At 38.0% G+C, this 25,398-nt stretch overlaps 2 protein-coding genes and 1 long non-coding RNA gene across 5 annotated transcripts; 2 read left to right on the top strand and 1 right to left on the bottom strand.

The window, feature by feature from the left end:
• Nucleotides 1-7,912, bottom strand: LOC122661078 (protein CONSERVED IN THE GREEN LINEAGE AND DIATOMS 27, chloroplastic). The gene is made up of 7 exons (XM_043856388.1): nucleotides 7,660-7,912; nucleotides 6,353-6,505; nucleotides 4,519-4,596; nucleotides 3,277-3,372; nucleotides 1,751-1,786; nucleotides 513-694; nucleotides 1-421 (listed from the first exon to the last, which is right to left on the bottom strand). The coding sequence occupies exons 1-7, from the start codon at nucleotides 7,888-7,890 to the stop codon at nucleotides 259-261; spliced, it is 939 nt and encodes a 312-aa protein (XP_043712323.1). The 5' UTR covers nucleotides 7,891-7,912; the 3' UTR covers nucleotides 1-258.
• On the top strand, nucleotides 692-1,320 carry LOC122661080. The gene is made up of 2 exons (XR_006332823.1): nucleotides 692-835; nucleotides 867-1,320. It is a non-coding gene; the product is annotated as an uncharacterized LOC122661080 (long non-coding RNA).
• A 2,093-nt stretch (nucleotides 7,913-10,005) lies between the features above and the next one.
• Nucleotides 10,006-23,609, top strand: LOC122661079 (probable prolyl 4-hydroxylase 9). 3 transcript variants are annotated; one of them, XM_043856391.1, is made up of 10 exons: nucleotides 10,006-10,237; nucleotides 10,331-10,450; nucleotides 13,944-14,101; nucleotides 14,787-14,889; nucleotides 16,437-16,532; nucleotides 17,387-17,452; nucleotides 17,599-17,715; nucleotides 22,945-23,047; nucleotides 23,155-23,175; nucleotides 23,260-23,609. In XM_043856391.1, exons 1-8 carry the CDS (start codon nucleotides 10,118-10,120, stop codon nucleotides 23,026-23,028), a joined length of 864 nt encoding a protein of 287 aa, XP_043712326.1. In that variant the 5' UTR covers nucleotides 10,006-10,117; the 3' UTR covers nucleotides 23,029-23,047; nucleotides 23,155-23,175; nucleotides 23,260-23,609. The 3 variants fall into 3 exon arrangements, with proteins under 3 accessions (XP_043712326.1, XP_043712327.1, XP_043712328.1); XM_043856392.1 differs by lacking the exon at nucleotides 23,155-23,175 and having other exon boundaries at nucleotides 22,945-23,050; XM_043856393.1 differs by lacking the exon at nucleotides 23,155-23,175 and having other exon boundaries at nucleotides 22,945-23,056; nucleotides 23,262-23,609.
• The last annotated feature ends 1,789 nt before the right edge of the window (nucleotides 23,610-25,398 follow it).

Here is a 25,398-nt window from a genome sequence, read left to right as displayed (position 1 = left end):
TGAAACTTTTTTACCTACAAATTAATTTTCTGGAAATATGATCCAATTGAAACAACGAGCCTTCGTCATTATATTGTTTTCTTCAGTATAAAAGTTGTGCTTATGATTCTCAATCCATACTTGGTTGCTGGACGGATACTGATATTTGGAGGCTCCATTTTACTGAATTTAATGAGATGATTTCTTTCTGGAGTGCAACATATGAACATAAGCGATGTTAGCTCTCTGACAATGAGGATCAGAAAAGCCTATTTTGGGTTAATTTACTAGATCTTCCCATTTGCAATACTGCCCTCCAGCTAATGCGCGGTAAAACCTATCCCTGCAGTAAACTGGTCTCCCATCAGCAGCTTCTGCAGCTGCTGCTGCTAAATCATCATCACCCTTCACGTCCACTGGCAATCTTAGCAACTCTTCCTTTCTACATTTTTTAAATTTTCATGAAATAAAATAAGCAAGTGATGAAGTGGTTGGTTCAAAACTGGAAAAAAGAAAAAGAAAAATTGGTGTACCTTATATTGGACTTGGTACTGGTTCTTGAAGTTTGAAAAGTTGACTGGTTTTCTTTTGATACAAAAGTATTACGAAAGAAATCTTCAACTGGTGTAGCAAAGATGAATAGCAATGCAGCTGTAACAAGCAGTGCTCCTGTGCCAACTAATGTTTGTTTCAACAGCTTGATTACTGGCTTGACCTGGATGCATAGTTTGTTTCAATGCCCTTTTCACTCTTATAAACAAGATTATTGATTGGAGCTGTTGATTTTGTTTTAATATCTTTTATGGGATTACAAGATGGAGAAAAATACTTGAAGGGAAAATAAGGAAACCATAGAGTGTGTTGTTACATCACTCATAAGCAAATAGTGCTCCATTGCTGAATTTTATGTTCTGCTAAAAAAAGGTGGAAATATCCTCATCATCAGTTGAAGAGGGTTTGGATAGTGAAGGATTGGAAAGTGTGAGAAGGGCAAGAGGGAGTTAGACTGAAAGTTCAAACTGATATATAGAATGATGGTAGTTATTTTGGTGGTGGGCAGATGCAGGTGGTGCATGCCTAATTCATAAGTATGGTAAGGGTAGTGGAGAATTTCTGTTCAAGAACCCTAAAATTGATGGTAAGTATTTTGGAGGTAGGCTGATGCAGGTGGTCATGCATTAATCAAAAGTATGGTGAGGATACTGGGAAATTTTCTGTTGAAGAAATCTAAGTGCCAGGGTTTGGGGTGACCCAAAGCTTTGACTAGAAATAAGAAAATTTTGTAATACCACTTCTTTTTTCCCAGGACAATGAAATGTTATGATGCAACATTAGCTAAAATTTTTTTTTTTAAAAAAAACAGAATTTTCTTTGCTGGAGTAGAGTCTTGGTCAAGGAGTATCTCGTTATACTCTCTGTTCACTGGGAGTTGTCACCAGTATTTATTGTTAAGCAAGTCCACTGTTAATATCGGCGAGAAGTGATTTGGGGTAAGTAATTAGACATAATTATTAAGACGTTTGTAACTTAAGAAAATACTCTTAGATAATAGAAAGTGATACGAGATTAGTATACTTCTTAGAGAGATCTGAGCATAGACACATGCACTTTGTCCCCATAATACCAACATGTACCAAAGTTAAAGCATATTTCCCTTTTATGAATTAAGATGTAAGAATATAATACGCACTTGAAATAATAAGTGTGCACAAAATGTTAATATATATGTTTTATTATTTAAATATTTTGATAAGGATGAACTTCAGTGTACCTTATAGGAGCCGAGCAGCCTATCACGAGCCAAGATCTATGATGAAAAAGAATGCCATGTGTCAGAAAGCCCACAAAGCTAAAAAGCATTCATATCTTGAACTATGTGAACAAGCATGATATCTCAAACAATGTCATGAATGACTTATCTTTACATATGCGTGTCTATGCATCTGATTTTATTGATTGCATATGTGGCTGATTTCTCATCAATCTAGGATTTCGCTTTTGGAAGGATAAGAAAGAACCTTAACCCCCATCTACACCACCACCACCACCACCAACAACAACAACAACTCGGCCTTATCACCCATCTAGACCATAGTTATTAAATTTATGTGTTAGTTGCAAACTATTTGCGTATGTCTTGAATTTTTGAAAAATACATACCAAATGACATATGTAAGATACAGAACAATTTGCACCTGCCTTGTTTTACTTGCAAACTTTTGCATGTTATTCTCTATTTTAGTATTGTTTGCTGTATTTTTCATTTTTAGAGTATCCCTGTATTTAGAAATTACTAATTATATATGTATAAAACTTTCATTATTATTTTGTATATGCTAAATACATTTTTGTAATGATCATACTGAGTTATACCATAATGGCATAATGTATACTCCTTACGCACCCCCCCCCCTTCTCGAATTAATGAAATTTCCATTGGTTATCATTCAAACTTGTAATAGTTTAGTGCCCATGGCAGGTCATGGAATGGACCTTCTGCAAAATAACTCCACCTGAGTTTCATCACCTGGTTGGTTAAGACATCTAAGAGGTGCTGCCACCAGGCAAACTGTGGGATCAATGTGATGCACAAGTGGGATAACATTAACCACATGGTGTTTTCAGTACATTATATGTACAGAAGGTCCATCATTTAAAGACCCTCATAATTTCTATATGTTAAGTTGTTGACCCATTATTTTCTCGTCAAATTCAGATATTGGTTTCTGAAATCAGTCTAATGATTAAGTAGAAATTCTAGCTCTATTAATTCTGGTTGTAGTTGTGCGGGTAATTATGGACCTTATCTATAACTCCCTAGCTTTCCCCATTGGTAATGGTACCTCAAGAATTGTGTCTCTGCACTTGTCTAGTAAACTAGATGACAACGGACAGTTTAGAGCCTGCCTGACAAAAAGCACATAATTAGGCAATTTCAGGTCTAAAGCTGGAGTATCCCAGCCTTCTTAGCGCAAATGTTGTATGGTAGGTTTGAATATGAGCTTTTTTCTTAAACATGTCAAGTCTTTAAGGTTTTTTTTTTTTTTGGCTGGGGGGTAAAGAGTTTCCGAGGGATATTGGGTAGCCAGAACAACTCAATTCCCCTCAATCCATAACCCCAATATCCTCATCCCCCCCCCCCCCCCCCACACACACACACAAAAAAGGAACTCTAGGAGTCATAGAATCAGCTCTGTTCCATCTAAAACCAATTGGTCTGAATGAAGAGTTCCACAAAGCACATTAATGTAAAAGTTCCATGATATTGCACGGGTCTTCTACATCTTTTTAACTAACCTCTGGTGGCTTGACCCACATTTGCCCATCATACCATCCACTTTCTTCATAAGGTATCACTGCTGATAAAAGCCTATCACCAACATAACTCCAACCCTGTAATTTAACAAGAGACCAATATATATAAGAAATTCATATGACCTAGTTAAATAATGAACAATAGGATTACTGTGATGAAAGGTTACATTCTATTTAAAATATAAATAAATTGCTCTATAGATAACCATGAGGAATTGTAAATAGGTCTAATTGATCTAGTCCTATTTGTGTTGCATGCGAAGGGGATTTGCTATGGAGGCCTTGAACATGTGTTTAAATTTTTAGGAAGCCTAGAACTTTGTATAATTGGATTCGTTGTTGGTATGATATAAGACATGACCCTGTGGGGAATTCTGTTGGCTAGGGTTAATAGAGTGAAGAGGGTGAACGAGCTGGCCCGGTAGGAGAGGTCGTAGCAGGTCTAGACTAGGAAAGGTAGATCAGCGAGCAAAAGACCGTGGAAGCAAAGCTACCAGGACAATCGAACCAGAACAAATGGCAAAGAGGTTCAGTTTTTCCAACCTCATATTGTTTGGTCGATGCTTTGTAAACTTTATTTCCAGCCTCTTTCTTTTCTTTTTGCTATATGCCCAAAAAAGATTAAATACTCCTCCCCAAAAAAAGATGCACCTCATCTTAGACATATCTCAGGCTCTTGAGAGGGTGGTAGTTTTTATCAAATGATTCAATCCTGCAAACACTGAGAGATATGGAACCAAACTAGATATTTATAGAGGCCATCACTACAACATAAAATTTTGGTTTCAAAGGCAATCAACCATGGTCATATCTGCCTCTTGTGAAGCATGTATTGGAAATTAACACATTCTTTTCATTCTGTGCAATTTCAAGAAAATACATGGCAAGGATAGTCATGGAGCTAATTAGTCAATGAATTGTATATAAATCCTATTTGTATGCTGTCAAAAGGTCTTTGGGGCTTCACTTATTAATACAATCTTACTTAAGGATCAAATAACAGTTACTAAAGACCATGAGGGGATTTTAGGAACAGTTGTAGAAATTGTATCACAGTTCCTTATTCCGGGATTAGTAATTCAGATTATAAAGCAGTTACCTGTCTTTTCCTTTCAAAGTATTAGCAGATGAAAGTTTTAAAATTATTTTTCTTTGGGGGTTGTCTCCGGAAACTTAAACATTTCATCTCATAATAAATTAACTGAAACCTGGAGAGGAAAATACCAAATATATCCTCAAGACGATTAGAGCGACCAGAAAAAGAGTTCCAGTCCCGGCAGCTAGCACAAATCTCAGTGGTTCCTGCAATGTTGAATAAAAAAAATGAATTAGGAAATATGTCAACTCAACTAGAATATATGTACTGGAGATAAATACATCCCAACTAGAAAATATGGGGTGCCTTAGTCTACAAAATCTCTTATAGTTATGAGACTAGGGGGGGGGTGAAATCACTGCTTCTACCTCTGATTTTAGAATGATAGGTCTCTGTGATCTTCATATTCAAAACAGCACCCATGCTTCTCCTCTTCTTTGTTACTAGCCATGGTAAGATAGAAGAGTCCTGATAGATCTATGGTTATATCTATGAAGACAAGAAAGATCCTGCAACCGTCTTTGGATAGAAGACTTTGGAGGGAATCTCTAGTATTATTGGGTATATATTTGTTGAGGTTCTATCGCGCTAGTGGCGATTCTGTCTCTGAGTCTACACTACAAAGAACAGTGAACTCAAGTTCAAAAGATTTGTCTGCTGCTGTTATTCCTCATATCTTATTGTCGTATACTAGGTTAGTCTAGAGAGTATTTCAACATTTTTCTCAACAAGCAGTAAAGTGCGCTTTAAAATACGAGAAAGACTGGACAGAATGAAGAACTTATTCTCTTGAAAGTTATCCTTTTTTCTCGTAATTCTGGAAACCTTGAAGTGAAAGAGATGACTGAACGTGATACTTCCAGAAAAATGAGGGAAAGAAAAAGGGTTGCAGTTTACCATGTCTCCAGCTTGAGTTTTGGACTCCAGCCATTGTTTTCATCTAGAAAGGTTAAACCAGTAGTTAATTATTTTCTACTTTTTTCTCCTAATCCTAAATTCATAGTTCAATTAAAAAAAATGATAAGGAAAACTAAGCCGTAAACTTCACTATACTATTCAAATCCATTCCTTGTCGAATTAAAATGCACCATCTGGGATTACGAGGAGGAGATTAAAGTACTCCATGGCCTTTGAAATATCACTCTTAGGTTGAATTGCATGAAACACCAGGAACTCAATATTTAGATCACCTTGGGATGTACTTGACAGAAAGTAGACATTATGAAGCCTTCCGAAGCTAGAGATTGGGTAGTTTTTATAGAATCTGTTTATGAAGCTCTGAAATATTTCCAAGACAGTAATCTTAAGGTCTTTATGGAAGGTCCCTAATCTCTGGACTGCAAGTTTTTAGGTAGAGCTGCCTTTCTTATCCCCTCCCCCCCCAAAGCCTTCTGTTAAAGAAACGAAACAGTGGCATGGGGATTTGCAGTTTTGGACATTCCACCGTGTTAAATGTTAATAGCATCCTCCCTTACCAAAATACAAGTTACACTGGCAAGGACCACACCTTGCAATAGGTCATAGTTCAACTCTCCTCGGGGCCTACCTATCAAAAAAAAAAAAAAAAAAAAAACCCAAGGTACACTGACCTGTGTTAGATTGTCCTTTGTAGCAGTTAAACCTATTAACTTGTTGCCAGAGAACATGACAAACTAATCTTCTTCTTCTTTTAGTAAATCAGATTGAATTGATTGTAAATGAAGAAATGTTGAACCATGTAATGTTGTAGTCCACTGAATGAACTATAAAAAAATTGACGAAATGCAGAAATTTTGTTATTTGTAGGACCTGAAAACCTAGAGTGAGATCCTTCAATCTAAATTGTTTTATTAATTTTGCACTCGTGTTTTTTAAGTATATCTCCATGTCATTTTCATTTTTGTCATCAGATGCAAGTACACACATGCCTTATAGTATTCATGTACCATCAGTCTGTAACAGTATAACTTCTTCATATCTTACCCTAGAAGGATTAAAACTTGCAGCTGCAATTGGTGCTCCCAGAACTGTGAAAGCTACTAACCATAGGCCTCCAAGACGTAGAAAAAAGGGCCCTGGACTCAGTTCACCCCATGAATATAACACCTCATCCTTTAGAGACGAATACTCGTTTACCTGATACACAAATGAATACTGTAAGTATGAACTCATTCACATTTTATAAATTTAGAATTGAAATACGTTCTTTTGCAGGGGAGAATGGGATTACTACTTCCTACCTGAGTGGCACATCTGGCTTGCTGTCAGGTGACAGCCACGTAGGAACCTTTTTTGGGGGGCCTATCTTTTCCCACATCAAACAATGGGTATTCCCTAGGTAAACAATGATTTGTGAATTTTAAGTCATATGCTGTTGTGTATATTCCTACAAGTGAAAGCTGGAAGCCCATTCCCTGACAAGCTGGGGGTGTTGGAATAGTGTTAGACTGTTAGTTATGTTTGGGTCACAACTACTTTTTGGATGGAGTTGCATTTATATCACAATTCTAGTCTGTACAGCATGTACTGTGATGATGATGTACTAGTATGTAATGTTCCAAGAACAATGAAGTTCTATTAAGGGAGGTTTTTGTGCTCAAAAAAAAGAAAAGAAAAGGATTGATCCCATTCATTAGGGCATCACTTCTACATTCTCTTCTTCCGCTGGTTACAATATGGATGTTCATTCAAACATCTCATTTCCTGCAAAGCTCATGTTCTAAACAACTTATGGGTTTGGGTAATCTGAATTGCTTGCTTCAAATGCTTTAATTTATCCTGGATACCAGGAATATCAGATTAGAAATCAGTTCATATGTTTCAACTTTGAACCTTTATTATTTTTTCACATAAATCTTCTGCTCAGCTGATCCTGCTGATGATTTTCTCATTTAACCTTTCTTGATCCCATGCTTTTATTCATCTCCCTTTTGTGTGTCTCTGTGTGTGCTCAAGTCTCCCCTGCTATTGTTGTTAATCAATTTAGTGGTTTTACTCTTGCATATCATGTATGTGGTTAGAAAACTAACACAGGTTTTCACTTTTCACTACCATACAGAAGCACTGGAAACTTTTTTTCATGTTATTGTAGTTTGTTGGATCAATCATCAAGAATGAAAAGTCAGTTGCCTGAGTTTGCAAATCTACCAAATAGTACCAATACAGAAGCTGACTTGATCAGACCATGGGGAGTGAATATATATAAAGAAGAAAGAGAATTTATGTATATTTATGTAACACTATAGTTTCTGGTCTTAACCAAAAGGCTGAGAAAGGTATGTTATACTTACAGGTCTCTGTTCAAAAGGGACTTCAATTTCCAACCCAGGATCCCAGTTTCTTCCTGCAAATCCTCTTCCGCCTCCACCTGGTTCATCTTTCAAGGCCCGGGCAAAATTCGACGACCGTGATGGATTCTGAACTCGCTTAAGAGGCAGAACCCAGAAGCCACAATTGCTTTCAGTCTCAATTGGTCTGCCATGGAAGATTATACACTGAGAAGGAACATTTAGTCTGAGCATTTCTTCCCTAGTGCTGAGATGGGGAAATCATGTCTTGGCTTTCTTATGCTATTATGGCTATTATTATCTGAATGTTTTTTATTTATTTTTTTAAGTGGTTTAGAACGAAGGAGTCTGGAGGTGCAGCTCATGACAGGTGGCAAGTGGTTCCCTTGCACGTTACTGTGCGTGCTGGACTCATTGTTTCAAGAACAGTCAGCCAGCCAGCTAAGCACAGGGGAATAGAAATATAGAATAGACATTGTTTCGAAAAATCAGAATCGGATCCTTTGAATCAGTTGATTTCAATTGGAATCAGGCGTGACTGATCTCGACTCTGGACGCGCTGGAGCCATTGATTAGATCACTGGGTTTTCAGATCTCAATTCTAGGGTTTTTGGGAACAATTTTGGCTGTTTCTTATCTGATCCAGAGCGAAATTGATAGGGAGCAATTTGACCCAGAATTTATAATTCTTCAAAGAGGGGATGTGGTGAATAGGCTAAAATGGGTGTATAACTGTATAAGCTAAGTATAGAATAGTGATTGAAATTTCCTCATGCCTTTAATCACTAGTCGAAATCATAGAGCATTTTGTCTTTTTAGTTGAAATTAGAATATCGGGTGAAACATTTCTTACACAATTGTGTATGAACACGGTCAACACTTTAGCCATTAGATAGGAATACTTGGTTCTCATATGTTTAGCTGAAGTATAGACTGTATTTCATATACGACCATGTAACCATGTGCGATAATTGATCCCAAAATATTAATATTAAAAACTTAAACAAAAAGACAAAACACACTTTAGCAATGACTTAATTTAAATGTCAAACCCACAAAAAATATAATTAAATTGAACCTAAAAACCGTTAAACCTCATCTAGAACCTGAACAAAGAGAAGCCTTCATCTTTGGGAAAATATTATTGTAACCAAAGTGGTGAACTAAAGAATTGTAAGTTTGTAACCTTATATTTTTGCCTTTATAGGATAATATTTTTGTTAAAGAGAAAAAATATTTTCATTTCACATAAAATGCTGCATTAAATAGCATATGCTAGAGCCTCCTTACATCTATGTATCTCCTCCATCTTATGAAATGACATATCTACCCCTATTATGCAAGGAGAGAAATAGACATATTGAGGCACTAACCTACATTTTTTTTTTTTGGAGACAGGAGGAGTATCCGACTTTAGGCCGACTAAATCCCCCCTGGGCTCGTAGATGACCCCCGCGCCACTCATGAACCAGGAGCTTCTGGGCCCTAGTGAGCCTTAGGCGGGTGGCCCCAAGAAATTATACAGCGGCGAAGGTTTGATCACGAGACCTTGCTTCCTGAGGCGGAGTCTCGTGTCCCCTCCAAGCCAGCTGCACTAACCCCTTGAGGTTGAGGCACTAACCTACATTACACAATCATACAAGAGACTTACCTTGTTTTTTGAATACTTCAACCTATGACTTCAGGCAAAGTTTTCCTCCACCCATTGAAGACGGGTCACCCACTATCTTAGGGTTCACAAACCTCTCCTAAGGTGGTTTGTGTATATTCTAAAATACCCTCCTATGCCCATTCCCGCCCTTTCCTGCCGCTTCAAACGTGAAAAGTGAGTGACAAGAGACAACAAATTGGCCCTTATTCTAACGACTTTATTGGTAATATATGCACGGGTGGACAATCCATTATCCATGCACCACTGCAGCGGATTTAGGCAGAGAATCCGCTGTCCGCCACTTCGCGAGGGTTAAAACTTGGTTGATTGGGTACTTGGATCCCACGCGCATTAATTATTCCCAATCCCACGCTTTCCCTTCGCTTCGACGGTGGACGGGTGGAGAGCCTAAAAATGGCCCTGAAAGCACCTGCACCCTCCCATGCGCTTCCGCTCAAAAGTTGACCTTTGGTGTTATTGAACAAAAACCTCGTTTCGGAGAAAAATATTACATTACTAAAAGCATTTGCCAATTTTTCGTTTTCTTGTATGACTAAAACACTCCCGTTGTGGACTTGAAGAAATCTCCATATTTCCTGCCAGAAAGGTCTAAGATCATGAGCAAGAGAAATCATCCGTCGTTTCAGTCTTTTTCTACAAAAATTTCTGCTGGTTTTTTGATTATGAACATTCTCTAGGAGGACTACCGGCAACAAAGATTAAGAAGAAAAGCTGTGGAGCTTCTATTGAGAGGAGAAGTCGATAACAGAAGCAAAGAAGGAGCAGCATTATTGTTCTGTGGATTCAGAGATGAAAACCAAGAATAAAGGAGTCTGGAGTCCCGCAACGAAGCTAGGGCTGCCGGCTGTCTTCCTCTCATGCATCGTTTTCTTCCTTGCTGGATTTTTTGGTTCCTTGCTCCTCTCTCAGGTTATATATGAGCTCTTTTCGGTTCTTCATCGAATTTGTGTTTATTCCATTGTTCGATCTGGCTTCTGCCGCTTTCTGATTGCTTATTTGCAGGATATCTCTAGCGTCCGGACAAATCCGAGGTTACTTGAATCAGTCGACGACGAGACAAGGGACATTCCGATGCCGCAAGGAGAGACTGGAGAAACTTTGATTGCGTATATACCCTATCAGGTGCTCGCTCTCTTTCCTTGAGGTTTGAATTTCGTATACTGTTGTTTGCGCTTCTGCTTAATTAAAACAGAACTGAATATGCATAGGATGCTTGCGTTGCAATAGTGGATCAGAAGTAACTTTTACTCTCTGTGCTCCTTCCTTCTGGATTTGAGAATGGATTGTAAATTCGCAGGGTATCATTGTTGAACTTCTTTTGCTTATAAAGACGGAGGGGGGGGGGGGGAGCGGTAATGAATTTGATGTTTTTAATGAATGCGTCCCTAAAGCAGTTCAAATAGACCTGGAGTTATTCAATCTGATAGACTCATTCGCTTGACACTAATTAGACTTTGAAGCAGAATAACGGTATTATGAATTTGATATTTACTCTGTGTTGAGTGGACATTGTTCCTATTATTTGTGTTCCAAGGGGCCCAAAGAAACTCTGAACTAATCTCAAATCTCTTTTTGGGAAGATGCACACAGCCATTGGATGGGGCCATGGGGTTCATCATGCATGGTTGATTCACAACCGTGCACAAAACCTTTTGCCTTACGTCTACTGTATTTGTTTAATAGAAGCTAAGGTGGATGTTTGGTTTGACATACTTCATGATTGAATCTTTTGTGACACCAAGGAGATGTTGAAGAGAAGCACTTGCAGTTTGGCAGGCAGCAACTGTGCTTTTGTTTGTTGGCTTCTCCTGATTTGATCTTTTCTTGTTGATGGTGAAATCTGTACTCTTATGGCTAACCTAGTTCCCTCCTCCTGTAGCAAGGATATGGCTACACTTTATTGTGTATGTTCTGGAATTTTCATGACCTGAAGAACTCAATGCCCTAGTCCACCATGCTCTATGGTAGAAATATCTTGGTTCTCAATCTCATACTGAGAACTTATTGAAGTAGTTGTTCTGTATTACTCCTTTGACCCATGTGGTTACTCTGTTATTGTGCATTTTTGTGCTTCATAATCTTATATCCAGCAAGTTCTGTAAGATGTTTTGTTGGTGGAATTTGGACTTTAGAGTTATTAGGTTTGAGACCAGAAAAAAATATATATAATTAAGCAGAAAATGGATTGGAGTTGAGGGAGGAAATGAAAGAAAAAAAAGAGGCTAAAATGGAAAGATGTTAAGTAGTGAGGCTGGAGGAAAAAAGAAATGCTGATGAAAAGATTTGAATACAGGTCTGGACTGTAGGATTCAAGAAGAAATACATAGTAGCTAGGAGAGAAACAGAAATATGATAACATCTGGGGGTAAAACAGTTGCACGAAGTACTTCCTATGATACTTCATTCCATTTTATTTTTTCTTTTTCTTTTTTCTGCTGGAAGAACGGGTGCAAGGGGATCAAATGGAGAGACCAATAGAGGAATGCAAGCAACATTGGAGTATTGTATTATAGACTCTGAAACATTGCCACCACCCTTGGCGATGATGACAACGGAACACGGATGGAAGGAATCGCATTCCAAACCCAGAAAAGCCCAAGAAAACCCAAAAAAGCCCATTTTTTAAGATCTGGAGGTACCCCTCCACCGTGGCGCCTCGGGTTTTTTAACCCTTGTGACGCGCAAAAAAACCGCGGCGTCGTAGACTTGGTGGGACCACAGGCCTCAAAACAGGGAAGAAGAAGAGAGAGAGGAGGGCCCAACTCCGTATTTTGTGAGGTTTGAGGGTGTTTACCCCAGCCACTTTGCTTCTTTGAGTGAATCCCGAAGTTCACTCCCTTCACCCTAGTCATGGGTAGATCCGTCGATTACCCCGCTTGAGGAGTGATCCCATCAATAATGTTTTCCCCATTGCCATTATAGTCGTTATTTTGTCTGCATACAGATAGCAAAAACCGTCATTATAGCCAAGGTTTAAAGTATCGGTATCGGGTATCGTATCGGTCGTGTGATTTTAAGAGACGTATCGTATTGTATCATATCGTTTCGTAGATACGTATCGAACTATACAAATATGCGTAGAAATGGTCAAGATACACATGGAAATACACTTTTGGAACAAAAAACAATATAAATAAGCAATATATAATAAGTGCCATGCATAAAACCTAAAATGGTGAATAATATATAACCAAACAAGTGCATTAAATTGAAATTGTTATAAAAGATGAAGTTTCTCACATGTTGTGATCGTCTATAGCCCTGAAGAGTATTGGATGATGCAAAGGATGATGTTGTAGCACTCCTTAATTTGTTTTTTAGTTTAAAAGTGTGAAAAACCACGATTGAATGCAAGATTTTAGACTCTTAGTTGAGAGCTTTCCTTCATTTTTTTCGTTAGATTAGGAATTGTATCGAGTCTGTGTGTGAAAATGGCTTTTTTATGGAATGTATCGATGGTATCGGTACGTATCGGTATGTATCGGTGCGTATCGGTGATGTATCGGTATGTATTGAGCCGTATCGGCCGATACGTATTAAACCACCCACTGAACCCTCTACTGGATGTATCGATGGTATCGATATGTATCGGTTGTATCGTATTGTATCGGCTCATATCGGTCGATACATTTCGATACACTTCAAGACAGTTCATTTAAAAAAAAAAAAGAGACGTATCAGTATGTATCGTATCGGTATCGATCGATATTGATACGTATTGGTCCGTATCGGTCGATACTTTAAACCATGATTATAGCTGTTATTTTGTCCGAATAACCAATTTCTGAGTAAGAAGGGTGATGATCCAACCATCCGTCCCCACCTGAGCCAGGGGACGACAGATAATCTGAGGTCCATCGCATTTTTTGCATAGAGGTATAATTGTTGTATTGTATTTTGACACAATGTAGTCCTTTAATTCTCACCGTTGTAGTGTACATAGTAGTTAAATACCTTTTTGCGTTCTTTCTATTTATGTAAATAGATTCCGATATGCTGCATGTTTGGTATTATCATTTTGGACGGTTTTGACAATCTTTATTGTTTCACATGATAACATAGAAATGCCATAAGGAGAGAATATTCAACATCTAGCATCTGTACTAGAAAGACTGGTTTAACCGGGCGAGATGGGGTGCTAATACCTTCCCATTCTCGTAACCTGACCCCTTTATCCATTCTCTGATTAGACGAGATGGAATCATGTGACTTCGTTCGTTAGTTCGGATAGGGTCACACCCATTGGGTCCTAGGCCCTAACCCTAGATGGTAACTCCATTTATTGTAATTTATCAAGCATGATCCCAACCCCATAAATGCAAAATAGGACTAATTCCTAATCTCCCTTGTCGCCAAAGGGGCCACGGAAACCAACGGATCCCCGCTTGCAAGGCAGAGATAACCCGCATCCAGAGGCCGCGGTACGTACAGGTATATGATAGTAAAAAAAATTCAAAATCTTCCCTTCCATTAGTGTTGCTGTTATGTTTAGTGCAGAAGATTGCCACCTCTTAACATAGTCGATGCTCTTTCTTTTCTTTCTTTACTCTCTAATATTTTTTCAATTTTTTTCTTCTTTTTAATAAATATGTGTTATCCAAAATTTTGATTGCAGGTTTTAAGCTGGAAGCCTCGTGCACTATATTTTCCTAAATTTGCAACTTCAGAACAATGCCAAAGCATAATAAAAATGGCAAAATCTAAGCTTAGACCATCAACCTTAGCTTTGCGGAAAGGAGAAACTGCGGAGAACACCAAGGGAATTAGGACAAGGTAACTTCATTCTCCATATTAGCAGGCACCTTTCTGGTAGTTGGAATCTTTTCCAAGATAAGTGAATGGGGGGGGGGGGGTGTTCCCCATTATCATTGCTTATCATTTTATTCCATAAACGGCTGTAACTTGTTAAAAAAGCAACAGATGATAGTTAATTTTAGGGATCTTCTGAACTCTATTGAGGTAAAGGAATTCTCTCATATCCTTGATCTTAGGGATTTGTGGGTTTGGTTCAATATCTAGGTAGTTATCCTATTGTATGTTTTCCCCCTTACTTTTTTTTTTCTTGTTGCTGTTGTTGCAACTCCATCTGTCTAGTACAATAATGTTTAATGGTTTTGCTTCACTTTGGATGGAGTATCATCATGTTGAGATTATTTTTCTTCTTTTGGTTGTCTTCTCTTGATAATGTTCAGTACTTGGTGAGAGTCTTCTCTTCCTATTTCCATGTTATTGTTGTGTCTTCTAAGCCCTGCCTTTTCCCTTCTCTTTTGTTTTGTTCTGTTTTTTTTTTTTTTAATTCACTCAAGTCTCCTAGGCTCATTCTAGGAAGTCAAGTTTGAGTGTTAGTCAAATTTTCAATATGATGTCTTAATTCATGAATATTTTTACTATATTATTGATTTTTGAATTCTATGAAATTAATCACTGCTTGCTTCTTTTTTTCTTTTCGGGCCAACAGTTCAGGCACATTTATCAGTGCATCAAATGACAAAACTGGAATCTTGGACATCATTGAGCGGAAGATCGCAAGGGTTACAATGATTCCAAAGAGCCATGGAGAGGTATGCTGTTAAAAGATAAAAATAAAAAACGATTATACTTGTATCATTTTGTGGTTGGTTTCCACCCGGCCCCCTTCCTGGGGATGAAGCAGAAGTGCCTTTGGTGAGGGGCAGAGAGGGAAGACTAAATATAAAACATTATCTTTGTAGACAACCCCACCATGGACTTCTTTATGCTTTTACTTTCTATATCAAGTAACAGGAAAACATTTATTTAGAAGGAAAAAAAATGCAATGCAATAAATTCTGAAGTTTTAAGCTCATTTGAGTCGGATAGTTATGATTTCTTGGGGTTATACTTTTTTTCCATCTTATATTCTTGTATACATTGAAACTGCAGTTATCACATGAAGGGAGCTACATTTCTCAGAGCAAGGGTCATAATTTTTCCTGGAAAATTTTGTTTTAGTTTATGTATCGTTTCGCAAGTTTTAAACTCACAAGGGATAAATTCTTAAGGACTACAACTGCTAGAAATTTTAGATGGTTTCGAAGGTTTCATTGATGCTTCTACTGTGTCCTTTTGGAGCCTCTGAAAGTGGTTAGCAAGAGTACGACTTAATTTTCAGTCGCATGCTATAGCGAATCCCAGCCTACATTGGTAGCCCAATTCAACCATCCCCTTTTATTAGCAGGTTTGTATCTTGATTTAGTCATATAGGTAGTGGTTATTTACCAGAAAGAAAAAACTACGGGTTACTTAAGCATATATTGCTAAAAAGGCGATCAGTAACGTCAACAGAGAACTTCCCTAGGTCATTGGGATTCTTCCGCATTGCAGAATAAAACATCTGAAGATGATTTAAAAGTAAAGAAATAAGAACTTCTTTAGCATTAGATTTCCCAATATTTTAAGCAATTGGACTTGTTTTCTGATTTAATGTATCTTTTCCATCTGTTGTTGATTAAGATATTGACCTAGGATAAGTCTGTTTGGAGAGGTGTGCAACTGAACCCTCCAATTCTGATGGGAGAGTTGATTATTTGAATTGTGGGTTCCTTGTTCTGGATCAGATGATTCTGATCTATTAGTTATGTCCCGCGTATAGGGATTGACTTCCTCCAATTAGGGAGGTTGATTAGTTTTTCGAGTAATTAAACAAAAGGAATTCATTGCATTTACAGCTTTGTTTATGTTAAGGGTTCTTGATTAGGCAAATCCGGCCTTCTGTTTAAGCATACTTGTACATATAAGTAAACTAGAGATTTACTTGCCTCTCCGAATGATTCTTGTGTTTTTCACTTCTTTTATCTGGTGGCCAATGGATCACTAGTAACTCTGAAGATTCTTTTGATGATGGAAAATAATTTTCTAGTTTTATAGCTTACAGAGTCAGGTCCCAAGGGATTAATATGTAATTTACTGAAGTCTCCCATAGCTTATCTCTTAATGGTCACATGTCGCTAATGGTAGGACAATAATCTTTCATTTTCTTTTTTGTTTTGCCTTTGTGATATTTGAGTTATTTGTTTTATACTTTGTTTTGAAGCAGTTAATCTTTTATTTCATGGCAATTCTAAACTTGCCTGATATCACCACATTGCAGGCATTTAATGTCCTACGTTACGAGATTGGGCAGAGGTATAATTCTCACTACGATGCGTTCAACCCAGCTGTATATGGCCCACAAAAAAGCCAAAGGGTACATATTAATTGAAGGATAGGTCTCAATTGGTTATTATTGTTTGTTAAAAATAAAATTTATGTTTCTCTCAACTACCATTTTGTTTCTGCATAAAAGATTGTATGCCGTGCTTGCTTCAACTGTCTCAAGGAATTGCATCAGTTGTGTTGATTCCTTAATTGGCTAGCATTTATATCTTGCCAAACAACCTCGATTCTTGCTCTGATTTTCGTAAATTGTTCTCCAATATCTGTAGTAGGTGCCATAATGGGAAAACCAGAATCGGGTTATGCATACTGATGCAATTTCACTTGGCTGGTTGGACCAGCATGATAGGATCTGGAGACCCAAACCCAAACAGAACCAGTCCAATGGGTTTTGGTCCAACAAGGGTTGGAATTAGTTTAGTTATATAGTTTATTTACTTCAGTCTTTTATTTTGAGTTGAGTACGTAGGAGTTAGAGTTTATTTCAGTTTCATAGTTTAAGTAGGAGTCATGTTATTTTCTTCTTTAAATACTTGCATGTAACCCAACAATGGGGACAGTGAATTGAATAGAATTTTGAGTTTTACTCTTTGAGAGTGTGAGTGTGCAATCTCCTTCCCCTTCCCCTGCAACTATTCCCTTCTCCCATACCGGCCCTCCACCAATTTGTTACCAATTATCAGGGCAATGAATATTCTAAAATGATCATAATAATTTTTTAAATAATATCATAAAAGGTAGATAGTTTTCTAATATGCATATAATATTTTAAATTCATTAATTATAATTCTAAATCTTATTTTTCTATAAATAAGAGTTATATGAAAAGGATGGGATATAGTTAAGAGTTTTAATTATTTTTCTAAACTCCACTAATTTGTGCAGATTGCTTCCTTTTTGTTGTATCTCTCTGATGTGAACGAAGGTGGGGAAACCATGTTTCCTTATGAGGTAAAATAATCCTTTGTTTAAAATACTTTTTATATATCATTATTATTATACGGTGAAAGTACAAAGTCTTTCATTCTATTTTGTTTTTAATCCCATTATCAGTGTTAATATGGATGGTGATCTGTCATCTCTACTTGAACCAACAGAATGGTTTTATGGACTTCAACTATGACTACAAAAAGTGCATTGGTTTGAAGGTGAGGCCACGCCAAGGGGATGGACTTCTATTTTACTCATTGTATCCAAATGGTACTACTGATCCGGTAAGTGTTCCTCTATTTTAACAGTCTTTCAGTGAAGGATCAACATTAGCTCTGTTTGGATAGGACTTGAAACCCCCTGTAGTTTAGGATGTGACGAAACCAGTACCTATGATTGTGAAGAGAAAGGAGAGAAGAAAGAGAGAAATATGGGGAGAGGATGTGCTGAATCACTATAGATTCGGACAGTTTGTCTGTCATGGTGATGTACTTTATTATAATAGCTGACCAATAACTGTTTTATTCTTAGTAGGAATCCTACTAAGGATACAACTCTGAATTACAACTAAACAAGGAAACAAAATAAACTAAAACATCCAAAGACATATCATGATAGAGACACTCCCCCTATCGTGATTACTAACAAAGAACCTAAGCCTATGCTGCCACAGTACTGCAGGGGAGTAGACATAAATACTCCTGCGGTACATTGTACATAACTTAACACAGGAGGGGTGCTTAATTATTTAAGATAGGGATCAGCTTCCAACTAAATAGGTGGCTCATAATTTGCACTGAAGTAGAGCCTTAAAGTTTCTACATGTTATCTTGAATTGTTGAATCATTTGCATCCATTAGGAAGCAGTGTGAAGAACCAGAATAGCTGATTGATAAGGAGAAAGGACCAGCTTCCAACTGCAGTAGATGGTTCCCACACATCACTAGAGCTGAAACTCCCACAAATCAAGGTGGAGGTTTGGACTAGATTGGTTACAAATCAGTTTGGTCTTTCAATATCCAAGTAAAGTATTCATGGTTCTCGAGATCTTGAATTTTTTTTGGTATTTTTGCCCATTGCACCTATTAGGAAGTAGAGGGAAGAAACAAAATGGATGGTTGACAGGGATTAGCTTCAAGGGATCGCTTCCTTTCATTAGAACTGAAACTCTTATAACTTTAGGAGGAGGTTTGAACTTGATTGGTCATGGAAATTGGATATTGGTGACTCAAGGCGAAGAAAGGCAAAGAGAATAAGTACCCGAAGGTTGACCGTAAAAAACCGGACAAAGAACAGTGAACCCTTTTGGGAGGTTGGGGCGAGAAATATAATGCAACCTAATCTTGAAACACCCCAAACTCTAGCTAAGAAGCACCCTCCATCCACTTCCCCTTTTCCGATTGCCCAAAAGCCCATGCCCCAGTTTATGAGCCCCTTTCCGATTCCCTCACCCAATCTCATGAGAAGCAAGCCCAGCAGGCCTTCCCTTACTTGTCCCCAGACAGCTAGCCCTCACCAGGTTGGCATTGCGTAAGTTTAGACTATCAATATCCAAGTAGAGTATTACAGCCTTATAAGTGAGAACTTGAATTGTTTGATATTTTCGTACCCCTTAAGAAGTAGGAAGGAGAAGCAAATGGCTGATTGATAAACTAACAGCCACAGTAAATGATATCCAAATGGTTTAAGTCCAATAGCCTTGGTAGTTAAATTAGGTCTTTTGCTGCACTTGTTACTGACAAAATACAACACGAAGATGCGGTTCTGATTCTGGATTCTGGGATTTCTGGCCCAGAACATAGTTGTCAAGGCATAGCCTAGGCGTCCAGGCACCTTGGTCGCCTAATTGGTGTCGCCTTGATTTTGCCCCCTCTCCAACGCCTTGGGTCGCCTAGACGCCGTGAAAACTATGACCCAGAATCAGAATCAGGTTGTTGATCGTCACATTTCTTTCAACCTGAACCTGTAATCTAACATGTGAGTCTTATACCATTTATCCAAAAAAAAAAAGAAAAAGAATCTAACATGAGAATTCCTCCAATTTTGGAATTTGGGTAAAAGGTTGCTTCTCACTGTAACTATTGAAGGCAGTTAGCAGATGCCAGAGGTCCAGAATCTGCAGTTTATGTGGGTTCTTAGATAAGGATGAGAAATGGGATTCTAGAATCTCTTTAGAATCACAGAATCAGAATCCAGTTCAAACATGGTCTGTCTCATGGGCGTACCCAGTGCACGAGGCTCCCGCCACTGCAGGGTCTGGGGAGGTCATAATGTACGCAGCCTTACCCCTGCTTTCACGGAGAGGCTGTTTCCAGATTCGAACCCGTGACCACTTAATGGAGCAAGCTTTACCGTTGCACCAAGGACTGCCCTCTATGGTCTGTCTCATGATCCATGGAAAATCAGAATAAGGAAGATCCAAATTTCAAATCTTCGTGAAAATTAAAGAATTCAGAGCTTTGGCTAGAAATAGAGAAGTACATCTTATGATGGTAAGCATGGTTCAAAAACTCGTATTTCGGTCTTGTTTTGGCCTGACCAAATTCTATAGAAATGAGCGAAATTTCCCCAAAACAGACTTTTTTTCCAGTATATTTCAGTTGCCCTTTTCAGGGGCAAACGGCTATATTAAGCTCCGATACTTCAGAGAAAAACCTTTACATTGTAAGAAAAGTCGCACAAAGTAGTGGTTGATTTGCTCCCTTGATTGACAGTATATGTTGAACCCTATTATATACCTTGTGTAATATTTGCCTATTCTACATATTGTTAGAAGACAGCAAGGTACTAAAACTAGTGTCTCGGTACCAACTCGGCCCTTGGAAAGACCGAGTCGAATCGAGATCTCGCCGAGTTAGTGCATTTTTTTTTTCCGACTCGAAGCCTCAACTCGGTGGGTTTTAGACCTAGTTTGGGTCTGAAACTTGGTGTTCAGCCTATTTTAAGCCATTTAAATACAATGACACTATTAGATTTTGCAAAAACAAAGTCCAAATATGAGTTTCAATTCGGACCATAGGTTGGTAGGCGATGACATACTAAAATACCCTACCCTACACATAATTTAGTAATAGAAAGCAAGCAAAACATTCAATTAATAGCTAAACAACTTAAATAAGAATTAGAAATGTTAAAGTGATACATCAAACTGTTTAACAGTGTTACAACTATCATCACATAAAATGATTTTGAATCAAGTATTCAGTCCCCGCTAGTGTCACATAGTCTTCCCATTACATAGTGTTGCTGTAATGTTGCATATAGTGCTCCACAGCAAGCATATAAGAGTTCTGTCGAGTTAGGTAAGTAAATACATAGTAGATAGGTCATTTCCATGGGTCAACCCGAGATCTCGCCGAGATATGTCGTGTTAGGTAAGTAAATACATAGTAGAAGGGTCATTTCCATGGGTCAACCCAAGATCTTGACCCAAGATCCAAGATCTCGGCGAGATATTGCACTTTTATGTACCGTATGCCATCTCGTCTCGGTTTCTCAAAAAACCGAGAAACTCGCAGAGTCGAGACGAGTTTTAGAACTATGGAAGACAGAAAAGACAAGTAAAAGTGTAAAACCAGTAAATTATGCACCATGAATGAAGAAACATAATATTGATTAATTATGAAATAGTACAAAGTACATGTGACATAGACAACCAAGTTCCAACAATATAATACTGTCTGCAAATACATGAGTACAAACTACAAAGTGGACCCCCTTGAGCCATCGTAATGGGTAATACCACGAACTATGACGTGGAGAATTGAGCCCACTCATGGACCGATGGTGTCGAAGTGCATTTTTCTCCAACTCCATAATATCGTTGGAGTGACATGGCAACCCCAGCAATGTGTAGAGGTGAGGTGGCAAAAACAGCAAAAAAAAGGGGTTTTCTCATTCCTACAGTCAAAACAGGCAGAACTCATGAGTAACTCTCGAAACAGTGTATAAACATAACCCCCAAAAGTCGTACCTCTGAATGATACATGAGGTCAAAATTTTGGCAGAACACCAAAATTTCGACTGAAATATTGCCAATTCCTTAATTCTCCTATTATTTCATCTCGACCTCGTCAAAATTTCTGCCGGTGAGTTTTTGAACTATGATGGTAAGGGGCGAAGGGATAACTCTATTCTATTTGGGAGTTCTTTTTTTGTGTGTGTGTGTGTGTGTGTGGGAGGGGGGGGGTTGCTTGTAGATTATAGCAGCCTGGTATCCTTGCGATAAATTAGAAGTAAATGGGATCTGTTTTCGGCTTATTCATTGCATGAGCATCAACCACATCTGCATTATTTGAGTTAAGATAATAGGCTCTAGACCAATATATTATATTTCTAGAATTGGTTTGACCTCACTCATTGATGCATGCCATTAATATCCCAAACGTTAGGTCATAATTTCAGTCTGGCTGGTTTTACTTGTAGGTTATAGCAGCCTGGTATCCTTGGGATAAAATAGAAGTAAATGGGATCTGTTTTCGACTTTTTATTTGCATGAGCCTCAACCACATCTGCAATATTTGAGTTAAGATAATAGGCTCTAGACCAATATATTATATTTCTAGAATTGGTTTGACCTCACTCATTGATGCATGCCATTAATATCCCAAACATTAGGTCATAATTTCAGTCTGGTCCTTCATGAACATAATAGTATTATGGAGCATGATGGTTGGAGTAATATCTCCATGTGACTTAAGTAGAAGTGTCTATTTGTTAGTTTAGTGGTTTGTTTCCAATCCTGGTAAGTTGCAATTCCCTGTTGGTTCCGAATACAAAGACTTACAAGTTTATTGCCGGAGCATTGTGATCAAGGAGTAGTCCATTGTTTGTGGTGGGTATGGTCTGATGAGTAAAGTACCATAGTTTATCTCATCTTCTCTGGGAAGCCAATGATCTTCAACTCTAGTTGATGCATTAGCCGTGGGGAGCATGCCGCATGCATAGGCTAAGGATTCTTGTAGGGCCTTAGCTTATTGTGCACTCTTGATTCTATCTTGCTTCTATTTACTTTTATGTTTCTATTCCTCTAGGTCTATTTGGTATATAGGTGCTTGTATCTGCTTTCACTGTCTGCTATAGTCATAATTTCTTTATGAGATTGAGTTCTCTGTCAGGGAGCATAGCGTATGCTAGCGCTCTCTCAGTCTATCTCTCTCCTCCCCTCCACAGGGGACAGAGAAACCTTATCATAGGGAGAGAGTAGAGAGATAGACACAGCGAAGCGCTAGCGTACACTACACTCTCGGACAGAAAATATTATTCTTGGAGACTGTAAGATGGAATGTAGTGGGGTAAGCGTAAGTTACAAGATAGAACGAGGAGGAAAGTCAATATCATGCCATCTTTTTCTCTTTTTCCTTTTTCTTTTTTAATGATTCATCTCTTTGCTCACTTAGTACAGATTCTAAGATAAAAAGATCTTGTTGCTGTTGAAACAATTCCTACTAGACAATGTTGCATTTTTGTTTCTAGTTTCCTCATCTTCAGCATTGGGTTTACAACTCATGCAGACATCACTTCATGGTAGCTGTCCAGTAATTGAAGGGGAAAAATGGGTAGCAACAAAGTGGATCAGAAATCAAGAACAAGAATGAATGAATGTGTGTACATTTGGTAGGCACTTTGATTCCCCCCCCCCCCCCCAAATAATGTATTTCTCCTATCTCTTTCGATGGTATCAGAGATTTGATGCCTAAAAGATATTTTTGCTAATATCATAATCATGTTATTCCTTGGAGGGATCCGGTTATTCTTTCCAAATGACAAAAACAAAGTGCGCGAGGAGATTTATGAAAAGTGGTATGCAATGGATACCAATGCGTGCGCACACCTGTGGAGCTTGACATTTGCAGAATCATCACACCTTTCATAACTCACTTTGAAACCTTTCATCGTCCGATAATATAAATAGAGGTATTTTTGGGGACAAGTAGTGTTAAATGAATCATATTGGTTTCCATTTGAGTTGGACTGGAAAAAAGGTTGCTTTGAGAGTACATGCAATTGGAAGGGAGCATTGAGGTCTGCCATATCCGGACCACATTATAGCAAATGGCATCAAATGTGTCATTGCCACAGGAAGGGCCAGCTTTATATGGATTAGGCCTTATAACTTTTACAATATCTATGAAGTGACAAGGTGTACTGTACAGTCGACGAATTTTAAATAGGGCAATTTGAACCCCATTCCATTATAGTAGAATTTTAAACCTGAATGACAATCTCTTATGTGGTGGTCTGAAATTGGCCTGAACTGGACTGATTTGGACTAGGTAAATCGGATTAGATTAAGGCTGGGTTGTTAAGGCCTTTCTGTCATCATCCCAATTCAGCCTGGAATGGGTGTAAGTTACAATATATGCCAATTTTGGCCGGGCTGATTTCCCCCAACAGTAGGAACTGCCATTATTGTTCCATTCCCAAGGTTTTGATGGTAGCATCCTCACAACAGCCAAATTCTGAGAACTTCAAAATCGTTTAGACTGAAGCTTGACATGTGAGCAAGTGATCTCGGGGATTACTTGTCCACAATTTCAGCCCAATCCAATTTGTCATGTGGCAAAAATAGACACCTGACCATGGCATGGTTATGTGGACCGTTAGACTAGAAAACCTTCTCCCAGTTGGTTAGTATAAGGGTATAAGTAAATGCCAGATATTGGACCTAGGTCATGAAGTCATGTTGCATTCCACCTGATTAAGGTTCGCCATCGAGGACAGGTCTCACCATAGGTTTCAAGTCAAAGGCCAAAAATCATTTTGATAAGATGATTGTAATGTGCAAAAAATATTGATACAACTGTTATACTATTCAATTTGATCAATTTTTTGCCTTAGAGACCATCTACAAGGTGTAGACAGTAGGGGTATTGAGGATAAGGCTCTGCACTCTATCCATAAGAATCCCTCAAAACAGAAAGGCAAAAACACCTGGATTAGAACAAACACCATTGTTGCATTTGCAGGAGTGTTAGTCAGGCTTATAATCCCCTCCCATGAAATTCATTCCGCACATACCTGTGTGAACAATATTAGCAAAAGAAATATCAATTCCTCACAATAAGTACACCATGATTAGTGAAAATCTAAGAAAGAAAGCAATAACAAAGAAACAACATATGATTCTTACATGGCTCTTAGTCTTGCAAGTGAAGGTAATATCAAGCACGGAAGGTAAACTCGATTGAAACCTGTTGAAACCACCGAGTTAACCTGGTTTATTAGGTTTTCAAGACGAGTTGAAGGGGGACTTTATAAAATCCTTGGATTCGATTGGGTTTCGATGGTTTCAGTTGGTCTTGATCATATTTCGGTAATTTCAACACTTATGCCCATTGAAACTTGGGAAAACTTGACTCAAAACTAGGACAAACAGGTATGTATCTTGCGTCGGTCACGCGTATATATATAGACCTCTTTTCACCAAAAAATAAAGTCCACACTAACCCAAGAGGCTGAACCTCAAACACCTAGTACATGTCCTTTCATATTCACTGACACTTTTTAACCATGGGGTTCTCTTGTGTGATGAACCAACACCATCAAAATGCACTATGTCCCTCCTCTTCACTCCATTGACTTAACGTGTAAGATGTTAATATAACTTATCGCGTGACGTTTCCTCTCTTTTTTTTTGAAATGGGGAAATTCTTACCAAAAAAAAAAAAGAAATGGGGAAATTATTCAAAGAAATGAATGATTCAAAAGGATGGTCCACTCTCCTTTTATCAATTTAAATTAATTTTGTTGCAAGTGGGAAGATCTTCTCAACTTTTTTTTATTATTGATAAATATTCAATTTACGTTAATAAAAAGAGCAAATTTGCAGCACAAATAACCAATAAACTTTAAACTCTTGGAAAGGCATTCATTAAGGAAGACTTTTGTTAATAACCCACCTTGTTTTTGCCACATAAAATGTGATTTTGCAAATGCTATATTAGCATGGATAAGCTAAATACTTT

The sequence above is a fragment of the Telopea speciosissima genome, chromosome 5 (assembly GCF_018873765.1).
Source record: "Telopea speciosissima isolate NSW1024214 ecotype Mountain lineage chromosome 5, Tspe_v1, whole genome shotgun sequence".
Lineage (NCBI taxonomy): Eukaryota > Viridiplantae > Streptophyta > Magnoliopsida > Proteales > Proteaceae > Telopea > Telopea speciosissima.
The sequence above is the reverse complement of the archived record's forward strand: the minus strand, read 5'-3'. Positions and strand labels throughout refer to the sequence as shown.